At 47.9% G+C, this 16524-nt stretch overlaps 2 protein-coding genes across 4 annotated transcripts in view; one reads left to right on the top strand and one right to left on the bottom strand.

Annotated features, from left to right (window-relative positions):
* The window catches only part of DCAF12 (DDB1 and CUL4 associated factor 12), a 45598-nt gene extending 44728 nt beyond the window's left edge, over window positions 1-870 (bottom strand). For both annotated transcript variants that reach the window (XM_053299786.1, XM_053299788.1), the window contains exon 1: window positions 446-870. In XM_053299786.1, coding sequence (XP_053155761.1) covers window positions 446-520 — 75 coding nt within the window. In that variant the 5' untranslated portion in view covers window positions 521-870. The remainder of the gene's footprint in view (window positions 1-445) is intronic.
* Window positions 871-2009: 1139 nt separating this feature from the next.
* Window positions 2010-16524, top strand: part of UBAP1 (ubiquitin associated protein 1) — a 55066-nt gene continuing 40551 nt past the window's right edge. The window contains exon 1 of one of the 2 annotated variants that reach the window (XM_053299783.1): window positions 2010-2261. The gene's annotated coding sequence lies outside the window, so the exon portion shown is untranslated. Of the gene's footprint in view, window positions 2262-2394; window positions 2666-16524 lie in introns of those variants that run through there. The other variant, XM_053299784.1, reaches the window with a different exon arrangement.

Here is a 16524-nt window from a genome sequence, read left to right as displayed (position 1 = left end):
GGAGTGTCCTCCGGGGAGCCCCCACCCCACCCCGCGCCCTGGTCGCCCCGCTCCGAAGCCGACCCCAGTGCGCGGGGAAGACCCCAGTGCGCGGGGAACTGCCAGGCAGAGCCCCCGGGTTCAGAGGCCGCCAGCCCACCGCTGCCTGCCAGGGCGCTGGGCGACAGACCGACCAAGGCCGGGGGGCCCAGGGCAGCCCGAGCAGCAGCAGCATCTGGCGGCCGTGGGGAGCGAGACGGGGCTGGCGCGCAGGGCCTCCCGCGGCTTCTGCTGCCGGCCCGCCTCTGGGGCCGCTTTCGGGGGAGCCGCCGCCGACGGATCCAGCAGGCACCGGGGCAGAAGCTGAAGCCCCCCGCCCGCCCCCTTTCCCGGCCCGCGGCCAGCGGCGGCCGCTCTGGGGATGGGGTCCCGGCCGGCCGCCGCCCCGCTCCCCCCGACCCCGTACCTGCTCTCCTCCGGGCCCCCCCGCCGCGGGGGCTCCGGCCGCCCTCCTCTTCCTGCTAACTGTCTTTCGGGCCATAGCGGGCGAGGGCGTCTCCGGCGCGGCCCCGGCCCGGGCCCCGCATGAAGGGGGAGGGGAAGAAGAGGGCCGCCCGCCGACGCCGCCTCCACCACCACCGACGCCGACGGAGCATGGGACGGAGCCGGGGCGCCCTCTCGCTCGCGCGCGCTCTGGCCGTCCCAGCGACTGAGCGCCGCTCACGGCATTTTTGCGCCGAGCGGCGGCGGCAACCACAACCAACAGGAAAGGGGGAGCTTTACGGCGTGCTGCGCTTTACGGCAGCTCCTTTCGGCCGGGACCGGCCTCCGGCACGTCAGCGTCTGCGCCACAGCCGCGCGCGGTTGCCAAGCGACTGAAGGCTCTTCCGGGAGGCCCTCGCCTTCTGGATGTTGCTAGGCAACCGGATGAGGCCGAGAGGAAACGCCCCACGATGGCGTCAACCACCAGTCCTGCCCCAGGCGCGGATTGGTCAAAGCGCGCGTAGGGGGGGTTGTTGTTAGTTTGTTACAGAGCCCCCTGTAGGGCATCTCGGGAAACAGCAGCCCTAGGAGTGTTCCGTGGTGGTTTCCTTCAGTTTCCGTCTCTCTGCCAGGTTGCTCCGTTGAGCCTACGACTCCACCTAGTTTTATGTTCGATAGACAGCTTTGTTTTGCACTAAACGTATTCCTGAGCTATATCTTTTCTGTTCTATCAGGGGGTTCTCAAACCTGGGTCGTCAGATGTTTTTGGACTGCAGATTTGCTCCATAGGAGTTACTCTGTCTCACAGAAATCAGTGGGAATGACTTCAGACGAATAAGCATCAAAGAGCCCAGCTGGTTACACTCTGACAATATTGGTCCTGTTAAACAAGGGAAACACCTATATCGGGCAGCAGCGATCTAGGAAGATGCTGAAAGGCATAATCTCATATTGTGTGGGAGGAGACAATGGCAAATCCCTCTTGTATCCTACCAAAGACAACCACAGGGCTCTGTGGGCGCCAGAAGTCGACAACGACTCCACGGCACACTTTACCTTTAAACAACGGCACCTTCTTGCTCAGCCAGTGAGCGACAACCCGCAAATAAGCATGCTGTGGACAGAGGTGCAAACTTCCATGCAAGCCTCTGCATTTAACAGCGCTCTGAATTTATTTAGCCCAGGGAAACAAAGGTACTAGACCTACTGCGCACCTCCTCTCGGAATGAGGGGGACCCAACCCGCCTCGCCGGGTCTGGCGTCCTTCCCTCCCCCTGTTCTTTTCTAAACCCGCTTAGTCTTTTTGCATGTCTATGCTCTAAAGAGACATGTCAACAGCCACACATATCAGGTTTCTATTCGAACCCCCTCAGGGCGCAGTCCAGGAAAATTGCAAAGAATAGGTCAAGCTATGCAGGAGATCACTACTGGGGCAGGGCGAGAGCCGCCCGGATCTGCACCGGAAGTCTCGTTGAACCAGCCTCGGGACTGGGCCCCTTGGTCTTCTGCGCAGCCGTCGCCGCCTCTCCTGTCCCCTCCTTCCGGGTCGCGTGACCGGCGTCGTGACGCAGGCGCTCCGCCGTCGGGGGAGAGGGGTGTGTGGGACAGGCAGACAAGATGGCGTCACCCCGTTGCCGAGGTGGTTCGGGAGGTGGCTGGCGGCTTGTTCTGGCGGTGGTGGCGGCCGTGACTGGGCGGCACTCTTAGCGGAGAGGAGCGTCAGAAGGAACAGTAGCAGCAGCAGCAGCAGCATCGAAAGTCGCCTGCGCCGTCCGGGCGAAGAAGCGGCCTTCGCCGGGGTGAGCCAAGCAGGGAGAAGAGGGGGTATGGGGGGGGGGCGACGACGACGCGCCTCTCTCCGCCAGGGGGTGCGCATGCGCGCTGTGCTTCCTTGCTGGGAGGGGAAGTCTTCCGAAGTCTCCTCGGGGACGGGGCGCCCTGTCGCTTCTCGGGGATTTCAAGCCCCGCCCCGCCCGCCTGCCTGCCGGAGGATCGGGGCTCTTGGGGGCTGGTGGAGTCCAGGGGCTGCCCGGGAGCCTCCCAGCACGACGGAGCAGAGCAGGGCAGGTCCCGAGTTCGAGTCTCGCCCCGCCTTGCGCGCGTTCCGAGGCGCCCCCCTGGCGTGGGACGGGGCTTGTCGTTGTCTGATTCTTGCACCCTTGCAAGGCGTGCCCGAGAGAGGAATACCGATCTTCCTTACCAGGTTGTTGTGAGGATTGTGATGCTGAGCACTCTTAGCATTGGTGTGGTGATCTTGAGCATTTGATTGTTGTAAGCCGCCCCGAGCAGTAGTGACCCGGAGGGGCGGGGTATACATACCTTTAAATAAATAAAATAAATAAATCTGCTGTCCCTTCTGTTGGTTGTGGTAAGGATGGTTATCCCTATATTGTAGAGGGCTTGGGGCTGGGGTGGCTGGGTGAGAGTGGCCTGCCTAAGGCAACCTGGCAAGTTTATTATTTACTTTATTTGATTTATATACCACTCTCCCAAAAATGGCTCAGGTTTGCCATAGAGGTGGGGTTTGAACCAAGGACTTATTGGTTTCTTTTTTCCTGGACTGCTCAGTTGCTTTACTGCTGTAGTAGTGTACATGAAATGCTTTGAATACCTGAAGTGGTGTTGAATTGGTAAGTGTGTGTTGTTCGGACACAAGTGGTAATAGTGTTTAGATCTTGCCTTTCCCATAGGCTTGGTACGTGGCTTTAGGCAAGTAACAATTCCTCAGCTTCCTGCTTGCATTGTTGGGATGATTGTGCTGGTCAATCTTTCAGGGTTGTTGTACGGATTGCAGTTCAGTAAGAGATTAGGAGACTGTATTGTACAGGTTATTGGGGAGGTTTACATGAAGAAGGGATGCCTCCTTCAGGAAATAGGTATTCATGAGATTACCCTTCATAGGAACATAGGAAGCTGCCATATACTGAGTCAGACCATTGATCTATCTAGCTCAGTATTGTCTTCACAGACTGGCAGCGGCTTCACCTATGTTGCAGGCAGGAATCTCTCTCAGCCCTATATTGGCAACGTACTGTATGCTTTGGTAGTTTGTTGGTTCAATTAAAAAATCTTGTCCTATAGAAAATTAATAAAAATCTTGTCCTATATTGGAGATGCCAGGGAGGGAACCTGCAACCTCCTGCTCTCCCCAGAGCGGCTCCACCCCTGGAGGGGAATATCTTACAGTGCTCCCACATCAAGTCTCCCATTCATATGCAACCAGGGTGGACCCTGCTTAGCTAAGGGGACAAGTCATGCTTGCTACCACAAGACCAGCTCTCCTCTCAATGTAGTCAGTGTTGTGTCCCCTTGTCCCCTTCTCTTGTTCTTCCCCTAAAAAACTTAGAGCATCATTTCAGCCTAACAGCTAGCCTGTGAGGATAAGAGATTGTGACTAAGGCCATCCATTGATCTCCATGACTAAACCAAGACTTGCTTAACTATAGGAAACACAGATTAATGTCATTCCAGTTTCTGTACTACAGTGATTCTTAATACAGAGGAATATCTGTGTATGGAACAACCCTTATTTGGCATGGTTAGTGGAGAAAAAGTAAAAACAAAAGTTGCTTAGCTGTATGTCCTTACAGTTGTTTGGAAGAGCAGAGGCATATCTGACTATGCTTCCCAACTGGGTAAAGAGGTATCATTTAAAAGTTGGGGTTCTTGTTATTTGGCAGGGAAAGAGCAACAGTCCTTATTCAACCCAATGTGTCTCTCTCAGTGGCTGTTGCTGGTCTCTCTTGAGTCTCTTTTTAGATGATGAGCCATTCTGCAGAAGCAAACCATTCCTATGCTATGTGAACTGCTTTGATAAATCTCCTTTATTGAATGATGTTGGCATTCAGGTGTATCCAAACATGATAAAACAAATAAATATTTATATTGCTTTTCAATAAATGTTCTCAAAGTGGTTTATATAGAAAAATAAATAGATGTCACATTGTCCATTCACATTTGGATCCCAGATTATGAGAGTTATGGTCCAAGAACACTTAAGAACCCAATTTTCAGAACTCCTGCATTATTATTATTAATTATTATTAATTTTACATTTATCTCCCGCTCTTCCTCCAAGGAGCCCAGAGCGGTGTACTACATACTTGAGTTTCTCTTTCACAACAACCCTGTGAAGTAGGCTAGGCTGAGAGAGAAGTGACTGGCCCAGAGTCACCCAGCTAGTATCATGGCTGAATGGGGATTTGAACTCAGGTCTCCCCGGTCCTAGTCCAGCACTCTAACCACTACACCATGCTGGCTTTCTTTCTCTCGCATTCGACTAATAATAATAATAAAAGCTTCATACAACAAAAAGATAGACAAAGAAGTCAGTGCTGATCAGCAGCTGTTCTGAGAACTGTCTGAAGATGTTTCCTTAAAGTCTGTAGAGTACTGAGAGAAGTTTTTTCACTGAGCTAAGTACTGTGCGGGAGATGGTAATGGTAGATCCCTCCTGTATTCTACCAAAGAAACCCACATGGCACAACTTTACATTTAAGATGCTCGTATGTGGAGGCTGCAGATCAGCTTTTCTCAAAGGACCACAAATGCAACAAGTCTCTTACGTTCCTGATGTATTAAAGAGATATCAATTCTCCTCAGTCCATGGAATTGATGTTGGAACTGTAGAGACTCTTAAGCCATAGTCTCTTGGCATTTCTCAGTGGATTGGTGACCCCCCCCCAAGTAAAAGAAAAGTCCTACAACAAATTAAAACAAACTTTATTATTATTATTATTATTATTATTATTATTACTACTACTACTACTACTACATTTATATCCCGCTCTTCCTCCAAGGAGCCCAGAGCGGTGTACTACATACTTGAGTTTCTCTTTCACAACAACCCTGTGAAGTAGGTTAGGCTGAGAGCGAAGTGACTGGCCCAGAGTCACCCAGCTAGTTTCATGGCTGAATGGGGATGGTCTCCCCGGTCCTAGTCCAGCACTCTAACCACTACACCATGCTGGGCAAAACATGCCTGCTTAAGAGACATAGGAAAGTACATCACTATATCATTATTAGTAATCGAAGCCTCAGGGTCCTGTAAATGTCTGACTTCTAAACTGTACAATATTATTGATCAAACTATATCATCTATAACTAGAATGGTCTGTGAGCTAACCATTCCAAGCTGTTCAGGGCATACAACAAAGTATTGTTCTGTAGTTCCTCCAAACTAGGCTTACACTTCCCAGCAGCAACCCCAGCAATGAAAGTAACTTAGAAAAACTCCAGCTAAGCAAAAAACCAAAAATGTCACAGAGCATTTGAAGTTCCAAATAGCTGCTGCTACACAGGCCTTCCTTAATTTGTATGGGGAAGCCCTTTCTCATACTTGCGAACTCTTGCATTCCTTATATTGAGGTTTTTTTGTCTAATACATAAACCAGTTTACCTTATTCATAATATGGCCTGTTTGGTTTCCCCCCCAAATCATTTATGAATGTGTTACTGTTTCCTGAAACACAGGAGAGGCTTGTTTTTTCTGGATAAGATGGACTTTTCTTTCATCCGCTAAGGAGAGGCCCCATGCCTTGAGTAGAGTGTTCTGTGCACGGAGGTGCCTCATGATGCTTCTGTTTCCCACCCACTTCTGAATGGGGAGCCTTCATCACCATTGCCCGTCCCAACACACTTTTGCAGGTTTTCCGTGACCCAAGTAAAAGAAGAATGCCTCTGTGTTCTCCGCAAGGAGGCCTGTGAATTCAATTTATGCCTGCTGACGGGGAAGGACTGCACATAAAGGCCCCTTATTCCATTGGGGGAAGATATTTCCAGTTAGCACCCCCAACGTAACACATGATGGTAGAAACAATGATATCAAGAGAAATACAGGTCACTGTCTTAATCTGTGTCCTGTGGAGTAGAGGGAGGAATGCTGTGCTGTGACATTCTGTGAGCTGGATTTTTTCTTTCTGTCTTCCAACTTTGGGATGGGCTTCCAGTAGGGACTTTGGACTGGATTGGTGATGACACTGCTCAGGAATGTTCAGCTGAAACTTCCTCTTGTTGAGTCATAGTGACTTCATTCAGTGTATTGGTCTTCTCAGCTGCATGACACAATCCTTCATCAAGGATCTCTTTAAAAACCAAAGAAATATTTTTGTTTCCCTTCAAGGGGTTTGTACTGCAAGGTCCAGACAGTGTGTGTTCTCTCGCTCAATTTTGTTGCAGTGAAGGGATGGATAGGACTTGTTTTTGGCTTCATTAAAGTTTATGGTTATTAACAGCAAAGTGTAAGGAAGTTGGAGGAAAGTGTATTCGATGACTGGAACTAAAGCTAGCTTTTCAACTTCATAGTGCACTGCTTGCTGCCTAGATGCACAGCAAAAAGTCAATCCATCGTCTAGAGAACTTTCTGTTGAGGTCTTTCTGATATGCAGATGGCGTTAGACAAGGAAGGTCAAAACACTTTATTCAAGGTATTTTTGCAAAACAAGCAACATACACAGCTTGCAGTGCTATCGCAATGTGATCTTCTATGGGTAGCTAGGAGAATGCAAAGTATTTTGGCTTCCTCCCTGAGGGTGACATGGAAAAGAGCATGAAAATGCAATCTGAATAGTGAGTGTTGCTCAGTCTCAAATGTTAACATGTCTTCTATCTTATGACAGCTTTTAAAAGAAATTGTATAATGCAATTTTCAAATAGGAAAAATGCTGTCAGCGTTCATCTGTGGTATGATACTTGTGCACTGCTGAACAGTTTGGGACAATAATTTTTTTAGCACAGTCCTAAACTTGTTTGCTTGAAAGTGAGTTCTGTTGATTTCACGAAGCTTACTTCAGACTAATATGCTGAGGATTTAGGGGTGAGAAATTTCATGCTGTCCACACAAGTAGGCATTCTGGATGGCATACATGAGCAATTTATGTTCATATCCATGGATGCATACAAAGCCTATAGGAGCTAGCCAATAAAAATGTAAAAATACTTCCTTGTTGACATTAAATCCTTGACAAAGTCACAGAAATACAGAGCTGATAAGGACATTTGCTGTTTTTGCCATCTCTTTAATGTCTTTGCACATGTTTTGTTTTAGGTCTGACATATCACTATTTGTATAAGGTCTTGCCCACTATAATGTTCCAAAACTTGACCTTCCAGTTTCTTAGAACTGTTACTGTAAAGTTTGAAAAGATCAACAGTTGCGTATTTGTGGAGCTTGATTAATTGAAAAACGGCCAGAGACGTGAGTTTTAGGTGGTATAGAAATAGCAATAGCAATAGCACTTACATTTATATACCGCTTTATAGCCGGAGCTCTCTAAGCGGTTTACAATGATTTAGCATATTGCCCCCAACATTCTGGGTACTCATTTTACCGACCTCGGAAGGATGGAAGGCTGAGTCAACCTTGAGCCCCTGGTCAGGATCGAACTTGTAACCTTCTGGTTACAGGGCGGCAGTTTTACCACTGCGCCACCAGGGGCTCATTATGTCAAATATGTTAAATAAATAAATAAAAACGTGTGTCGTCATGTGTGGTTTTTATACTGGACCACATAAGCTATTCCTAGAAAGTAATGTATTGGAAATTTGTAAATCAGGTCAGCATCCTGTCTATCATAGGCTTAAATCAGGAGAAATATGTTGCACAGAATTTCAAACTTTGCAGTGACTGCTCGGAAACATAGAAAGGAAGCAAATGTAGTAAATTATAACACACTTCTGTGGTGGTAAAGGGCTGTCTCGGGGCTTGGCAAATCCAAGGTGCCAGAGAGCTGTGATGCCTAGAAATTTAGCAATGCTGCCTGGACTAAGAGATTCGGAGGCAGAGTATTGGGATTTTAATCGGGATTTTAATGAAATCCCGATTTTCCCAAGGCAGCTCTGCTTGTCTTCTAGTTCCACAGTATCCACCACTAAGTCTGGTAATTTTGGCAAGGGTCAGTTGTCTGGCTCCTAGGTTAACAAAATAAATGGCCAGGGCCTGAGCTGTCTAACCTTTTAAAATTAAATATTAGCCTTATGGCCTGCTATGGAGAAATATTGTTCACCAGGAGCATGCCACATTAGAAGGAGATTGCAGTTGATTGCAAATAGACAGCGTCTGTCTAACCACTTGGGTAGCTAATCGCATAGAAGCTGCCTTATACTGAGGCAGACCCTTAGTCCATCTAGCTCAGTATTGTCTACAATGACTGACAATTGCTCTTCAAGGTTTCAGGCAGGAGTCTTTCCCAGCCCTTCTTGGAGATACCAGGGCGTGAACCTGGGACCTCCTGCATGGAAGAAGATGTTCTGCCACCAAACTGCGGCCCCACCCCCTCAGGGGAATATATTATAGTGCTCACATGTAGTCTCCCAACCAAATACAAACCAAGGCAGACCCTGATTAGCAAGGGGAACAATTCATGCTTGCTACTCTAAGACCAGCTCTCGAATCTCCTCCAATGGCATTCTGTTGCATCTGACATCCTTTGGAGATGAATGCTAATGTCCAAAGGAACTTGGGCAGTTTGACCCAGACTTGAGAGATTTAAAAAAAAAAAAAAAAAGAACTGCCAGTATCAGTCGTGGATCCTTGAGGGGAGAGATGTTAGGGTGCATTTCTTTGAACACTCTGCTTCACAAATGGTGTCTTTAACTAGATGGAGTGGGGAGGGGGAATTTCTGGTACAATGAGCAGTTGGAATTTTTTCTTCTTCCTTTAGGCATTATAGGTGGGGTGAGGGAATATTCATACTATGCAACACAACACTAATATCTTCAATTGTGTGCATGGATAGTATTTAATTATATTCCAGCTCCCACTGATGGTCAGGGGAAAACTTCAGACTGACAATTAGCATCTCACCTTGTGTTTCTCTCTTGACAGTGAACTCTGATGCTATGAGAGTAGATTGAATTGTAAATAGCTGCAGTTTGGCAACACAAGAATCATTCCTTGTGATTATTCTTGGCCCTAGGAAATGTATAGGACACACAAATTGCTTGGCTGGCTGGAAGGGAGCTTTAAGGGATGATCAATAGGATAAGCAGCTGTCAGTTGAAGACCAACGTATAATAACTGTGGTGGCCTCTCTGAGGGCAGGTCACATTTGTTCATCTTTCCACTACTAGACCCACTTCTGAACCTACTGAAGACTCTAGATTCCTTACCGTTAGTCTGCACTTCCCAGAGTAGTGCCGCTGACATGAAATTAAATACTAGTTTCCTGTAAGCCTACCTGTTCTAGTAATACTAGAACAGGTAGACCTATCTGTTCCTAGTATTACTAGGTAATTTGAAATGTGTGAATTGGGTGGGTGCTTTTTTTAAAAGTCTCTAACAAGATAAGGAATACTGTGGATGGAAGAAATGGGATCTATCTTGTGTTCTTAGCTTCCAAATAAAACCTAGGAGTTAATTCTTTGGTCCATACTAAGAATTTCTGTGTCTTGGAACAGATAGTTGTGGAACCAACCAGAGAGAAGGTGACCTTGGACTTAATAACTGAATGGTGCCCAGAACCTGGTGCGAGATGTCAGAGTTGTAGAACCATTGGGGAACAGTGTTCATAGTGTGATCCAATTCAGCTTATATGTGAGTGGAGCATTTCCAAGGAAGTCCAGCATAGATGTGTTGGACTTCAGAAGAGGAAAAACTCAAAAATAAGGGACTGGTAAAAAGGAAGCTGAAAGGGAAAGTTAGGAAGGTCAGATCAGAAAACATGAAACTTCTTTAAAACCACAATAATAGAAGTTCAGTTGGAAAAGGAGGAAAGGTACCTCCTAGTTCAGGAGGACACCTGCGTGGCTAATCAGTAGAGTCAAGGAAGCTATAAAAGGGAAGAAGACTTCCTTCAGAAAATGGAAGTCCTGACCAAATGAAGAGAACAGAAAGGAACATAAACTCTGGCAAAGGAAATGCAAGGATACAAATAAGGAATGGAAAAAGGAGAGTTGAGGAGCATATAGCTAGAAGTGTCAAGGGGAATAACAAACACTTCTTTAAATACAGTGGTCCCTCGACTTACAAACTACTCGACATAAGTATTTTTCGAGTTACAAACGGCAGTTTTAGATCCGGTTTTAGATGCGGTTTTTTCGACTTACAAATTTTTAGATGGGGTTTCCTCGACTTACAAATTTTTAGATGGGGTTTCCTCGACTTACAAATTTTACATGCGGTTTCCTTGACTTGCCTGCCTGTTTACTGCCTGTTTATTCTTGAAAAGAAATGTTCCTGTGCAGTTTGCAAGCCTTACTGGGGGTCTGGGTCTTTTTTCTAGGCTCCGGAACGCATTAATCCGTTCCCAATGCATTCCTATGGGAAACCGCTTTTCGACTTACGAATTTTTCGACTTACAAATGTGCATTCGGAACGGATTAATTTCGTAAGTAGAGGGACCACTGTATATCAGAAGCAGACAATCTGGCAGGGATGCGGTTGGACGCTTGGATGATGAGGGCATGAAAGGGGTTATTAAGGAGGATAGGGAGATTGCAGAGAAGCTGAATGAGTTCTTTGCATCCCTAGGGATCTGTACTGAGTTCAGTACTCTTTAACTTGTTCATAAATGATCTGGAAGTTGTGGTAAGCAGCGAAGTGCTGGTTTTTTTGCCACTGCTCCACCTCTCTCTCCAGGTGTGTGTAATCTCTGGGGCCTGCTGTTGCTGCTGCTACTATGTAGGGCAGGCTGGCCCAAGGACGTGAGCCTCTTGGCACGAGTACAAGGGCTCTCGTCCTTGTGGCTCTCAGCCGTGGGGCGAGCTGCCTGGGGTCCAGAAGACCTTCCTCGTTTCCATCAAGAAGCCAGCATGAGAGCATGAGTCCTGGGCCTCATTTTTATCAAACAGAGGAGCTGTGGTTGGTCAGACTGAGAGGATGTGTCTGAGAGAGCAGAAAAGTGGGGATGGAGTGGGGGCAGCAATATCACTGGTAGTGGGCAGAGGGAGATATGGCGGTGGGAGATGGGAAGGCTGTTACAGGGGGAAAGGGTCCAGACAATTGAGGCCTGTTCCTTTTCCCAGCTCTTCTCCCAACCCTCTGACCCCTGGGAGCTCTGAGAACACTCCCTTGAGGATTAGGCTGCTGCTGCTGAATGCCAGGTCAGTCAACGCTAAAACATCTCTCATCCACGATTTGATTGTGGATGAGCATGCTGACCTGGTATGTGTGACGGAGACCTGGTTGGATGAGCTGGGCGGGGTTGGTCTCTATCAGCTCTGTCCTCCAGGTTTCCTGATCATGCAGCAGCCCCGCCTGGAGGGTCAGGGAGGCTGCGTTGCAGTCATCAAGAGACGTTTCCCATTTCCAGGTGCCCAGTCAGGCAATCTCAGAATTTTGAGTGTTTGTCCTTGAGGGTGTACCTCCGAGATAGGCTGGGGATTCTGCTGGTGTACCGACCACCCCGCTGCACTTCCGTCTCCCTTCCTGAGCTGGCGGGGGTGGTCTCGGAGGTGGCCTTGGGTTCCCCCAAGCTTATTGTTTTGGGGGATTTCAATGGCCACACTGAGGCCCCCCTAGTAGGTGCAGCTCAGAATTTCATGGCCTCCATGGCAACCGTGGGCCGATCTCAGTTGATATCGGGCCCTACCCACATGGCAGGACATACTCTGGATCTGGTTTTTGCTGACCAGGGAATAAATGATCTGGAGGTGGGGGAGTTTGAGATAACTCCCTTGTCATGGACAGATCATCATCTGGTGGGGTTTAGTTTGACTGCTCCGTCTGCCCCCTGCAGGGGTGGTGGACCGATTAGAATGGTCTGTTCCCGTAGGCTTATGGATCCGCTTGGATTCCAGAAGGCCCTCGAACAGTTTCCAGTGTCCAATGCTGGTGACCCTGTTGAGGCCCTGGTTGATCTCTGGAATGGAAAGACGGCCCGGGCTGTTGCCATGGTTGCTCCTAAACGCCCTCTCCGGCTAGGTGGAGCCCGATCGGCTCCTTGGTTTTCCTCGGAGCTTAGGGCGATGAAACAACTCGCGCGATGGCTGGAACGATGCTGGAGGAAGAGTCGTGCCGAATCCGATTGAACACAGGCTAGAGCCCATTTTAGGGACTACTCCATGGTGGTGGGGATGGCGAAGAAATGCTTTTTCTCCCCCTCCATTGCATCTGCTCAGTGCAGACCAGTGGAGCTGTTCCATGTAGCAAAGACATTGCTACACACATCCTCCCAGGTAATGGGGGAGGAATCATCTACAGCCCGCTGTGATCAGTTTGTGTGTAACTTTGCGGATAAAGTCACTCACATCCGTGCCGATTTAGACTCCAGAGTTTTGGCAGTTCCGGCAGACGTGCCTCTGGTACCATCTGGTCCTATTGTGTTGGATTCTTTTCAGTTGGTGCAGCCTAAGGATGTGGACAAGATCCTGGGCAGTGTGCAGGTGACATCGTGTGCTCTTGCCCCTCATGGCTAATAAAAGCTGCCAGGAAGGGGACAGGTAGATGATTGGAGGTGATTATTAATGCCTCATAAAGGGAGGGCAGAATGCCATCGTGCCTCAAGGAGGCGATGGTGAGACCATTATTTTAAAAGCCCTCCCTTGATCCCTCAAACCCGGACAATTATAGACCAGTCTCTAACCTGCCATTTTGGGGCAAGGTGATATAGCGTGTGATGGCATCCCGGCTGCAAAGGGTCTTGGATGATACAGATTATCTGGACCCTTTTAGATCTGGCTTCCGCCCTGGATATGGGACTGAAACTGCCTTGGTTGCTCTAGTGGATGATCTGCACTGGGAACTAGACAGGGGGAGTGTGTCCCTGTTGGTTCTGCTGGACCTCTTGGAGGCTTTTGATACCATTGACCATGGTATCCTTCTGGGCAGCCTCTCAAGTATGGGAATCGGAGGCACTGCGTTGCGGTGGTTCCGGTCCTTTCTTGGGGGGAGGGTCAAGAAGGTGGTGCTGGAGGACTACTGCTCGGCTCTGTGGCCATTGACCTGTGGGGTCTCGCAGGGTTCAGTCTTGTCCCCCATGCTTTTTAACATCTACATGAAACTGCTGGGAGAGGTCATATGGGGACTTGGACTGAGTTGTCAGCAATATGCAGATGACACTCAGCTCTATCTCTCCTTGTCACCTGATCCTAGGGAGGCAGTGGATGTCCTGAATCGCGGGCTGGAGGCCGTGATGGGTTGGATGTGGGCTAATAAACTGAAATTGAATCCAGACAAGATGGAGGTAATGTTCGTCAGTAGGAGAGCCAGTTGGGATAAGGAGATTTTACTGGTTCTGGATGGGTTTGCACTCCCCTTGAAGGAGCAAGTACGCAGCTTGGGGGTATTACTGGACCCGGCTCTGCTTTTGGAAGCTCAGGTGGAGGTGATGGCCAGAGGTGCCTTTGCACGGCTTCAGCTAGTGCACCAGCTGTGTCCCTTTCTCAAGAGGGCAGATCTGGCCATGGTTACCCTTGCCTTAGTCACATCATGGCTGGATTACTGTAATGTGCTCTACGTGGGGTTGCCCTTGAAGAAAATCCAGAAACTGCAGCTAGTGCAAAATGCGGCAGCTAGGGTTTTATCTGGAGCTGCCTGGTGGGAGCACATCACACCCATTTTGAAAGAGCTGCCCCGGCTACCAGTTTGTTTCTGAGTCCAATTCAAGGTGCTGGTGTTGACTTTAAAGCCCTTAACGGTTTGGACTCTGGATATCTGAGGGACCGCCTGCTTCCAAGGGTTACTACCCGCTTGACGAGGTCATCTGAGGGGGCTCTGCTCCAGGTGCTGACAATGAAGGAGGCTCGGTTGTTGTGCACACGGGACAGGGCCTTCTCTGTTGCTGCCCCCAGACTCTGGAATGCTCTCCCGGTGGGTATCCACTCCTCAGTCTCCATTACAGCTTTCAGAAAGCATGTTAAATCTTGGCTTTTTACTCAGGGTTTTATATGATTGTCTCTGCTGCTGCTCTTTGCATTTTGTATTGTTTTTATACTTTTGTTTTAAATTTTTAAATCAGATTTGTCTTATATTTTTAGCTTAATATTTTAACTGTTGTCATTTTTTATAATCTTGTTTTTAAATTTTGCTGCAAATCACCTTGGGATTGTTTTAATGAAAGGTGGTATATAAATTTAACAATAAAATAAAGTGGCCAAATTTACAGATGACACAAAGTGATTTAGGGTAGTGAAATCCACAACGGATTGTGAGGAGCTCCAAAAGGATCTCTCCAAACTGGGTGAGTGGGCGACAAAATGGCAAATGCGGTTCAATGTTGGCAAGTGTAAAATGATACATATTTGGGCAACCCCCTCCCCCAACTTCAAATATACATGAATGGGTTCTGAGAGCTGTCAGTGACTGACCAGGAGAGTGATCTTGGGGTTGAAAATAAAGCTCATTGAAAGTGTCAACTCAGTGTGCAGGAGTTGCGCAAAAGGCAACTTCCATGCTAGGGATAATAGCACTTAGCAATAGCAATAGCACTTACATTTATATACCGCTCTATAGCCGAAGCTCTCTAAGCGGTTTACAATGATTTAGCATATTGCCCCCAACATTCTGGGTACTCATTTTACCGACCTCGGAAGGATGGAAGGCTGAGTCAACCTTGAGCCCCTGGTCAGGATCGAACTTGTAACCTTCTGGTTACAGGGCGGCAGTTTTACCACTGCGCCACCAGGGGCTCTTTGCTACATGCTTGTTAGTTTGGAAATGGGGCAACTACAGGGAGATATGTTAGAGGTGTATAAAATTATTCATGGAGTAGAGAGAGTAGACAGAAAAACTTTCCCCCCTCTCTCACAACACTAGAAACAGGGGTAGTGCCATGAAACTTGATTGCCAAGAAATTTAGGACAGTCAAAAGGAAGTACTTTTTCTATTAATCTATGGAATTCTCTGCCATGTAATGTGGTGATGGCCACTAGCTTGGATGTCTTTAAAGGGGGCTTAGACAAATTCATGGAGGACAGGTCTATCAATGGCTCCTAGTCTGGTGGCTGTGGGCTACCTCCAGCCTCAAAGGCAGGATACCTCTCAATACCACTTGCAGGGGAGCAACAGCAGGAGAGAGGGCATGTCCTCACCTCTTGCCTGTGGGCTTCTCAGAGGCATCTGGTGGGCCATTCTGTGAAACCGGAGACTGGACTAGAGAGACCGTCTTGGACCTGATCCAGCAGGGCTGCTCTGATGTACTTTATTTCACTGAGATCATTCTTTTGGCTTTGAATGTGGACACACTTCTAGTCCCAATTGTGCACTCTCTCCCAGCGTAATACTCTGAAAGGAAGCTGGGAAGTAGCATTATATTGGTCTCTATGGTATAGGTTGGTCATCCTCAACGTGATGGATTTATCAGCCTCTGCATGCTCAGATACAGGACCAATCAAATTTCAGGCAGGCTAGTAGCTGGGTTAGGTAGCTGTCACTCAATCCCCAGTTCCAGTCCTGTCTCGCTCTGTTAGACAGCTCTTGCTTTGAGCTCTTGTTCTACTTGCTGTTTTCAGGCTAATTCAGGCTATTTCTTTCCTTTATTGTTCTAACTGGAATTTACTAAAGTGATTTTTAATTTACTAATTGGTGAAGTAATTGTAGGCATTGTATAAGTAATACTTGCAAATTTATACCAACTTAAGCTCCACTGACCTTGGTCACAGATTGCAGTTGTCTTGTTACCTAGGGAAAAAATCACTGTAGTAGACAGTTGATCTTCCCTGGAGTCCTGCTGGTTAGGAAAGAGGACGTTTGCTTCACTTGCTTAATCTGCCTCTGTTGCGCTGATGGTTACTTTGACCCTTGGCCCCATCACTGTGCAGGCATACCAGCTGTGGGAGCGAAGCGAAGTTTACCCATGTCCTGGAGGGAGGCTTGCCGTGCCCCTGGCATAACGCTGTGCCCGTAGAAAGTAGTAGGCATGCTATGTAGCGGATTTCTAGGCTATTTTATCTTTTCAGCTCTCTAGCTTAGCAGTTTGTATGACTGGACAAAACTACCTTTTTAATGAGCTGGAAAATGTTCAAATGGATGAGGAAATGGATGCTGTTGAGGGCTATCTGGCAGAAGTGAGGTATGGAGTGCGTCGTGGTGTAATGCTTGTTATTAGAGCCGTGTGAGTAGACCATGACAGGGCTTGTTGTACTCTTATTACAAGCCTAAGTACGATCTGCCTGCTAACTTGGCTT

Source organism: Hemicordylus capensis, chromosome 2 (genome assembly GCF_027244095.1).
Source record: "Hemicordylus capensis ecotype Gifberg chromosome 2, rHemCap1.1.pri, whole genome shotgun sequence".
Taxonomy (NCBI): domain Eukaryota; kingdom Metazoa; phylum Chordata; class Lepidosauria; order Squamata; family Cordylidae; genus Hemicordylus; species Hemicordylus capensis.
This window is presented reverse-complemented; position numbering and strand designations above follow the sequence as displayed.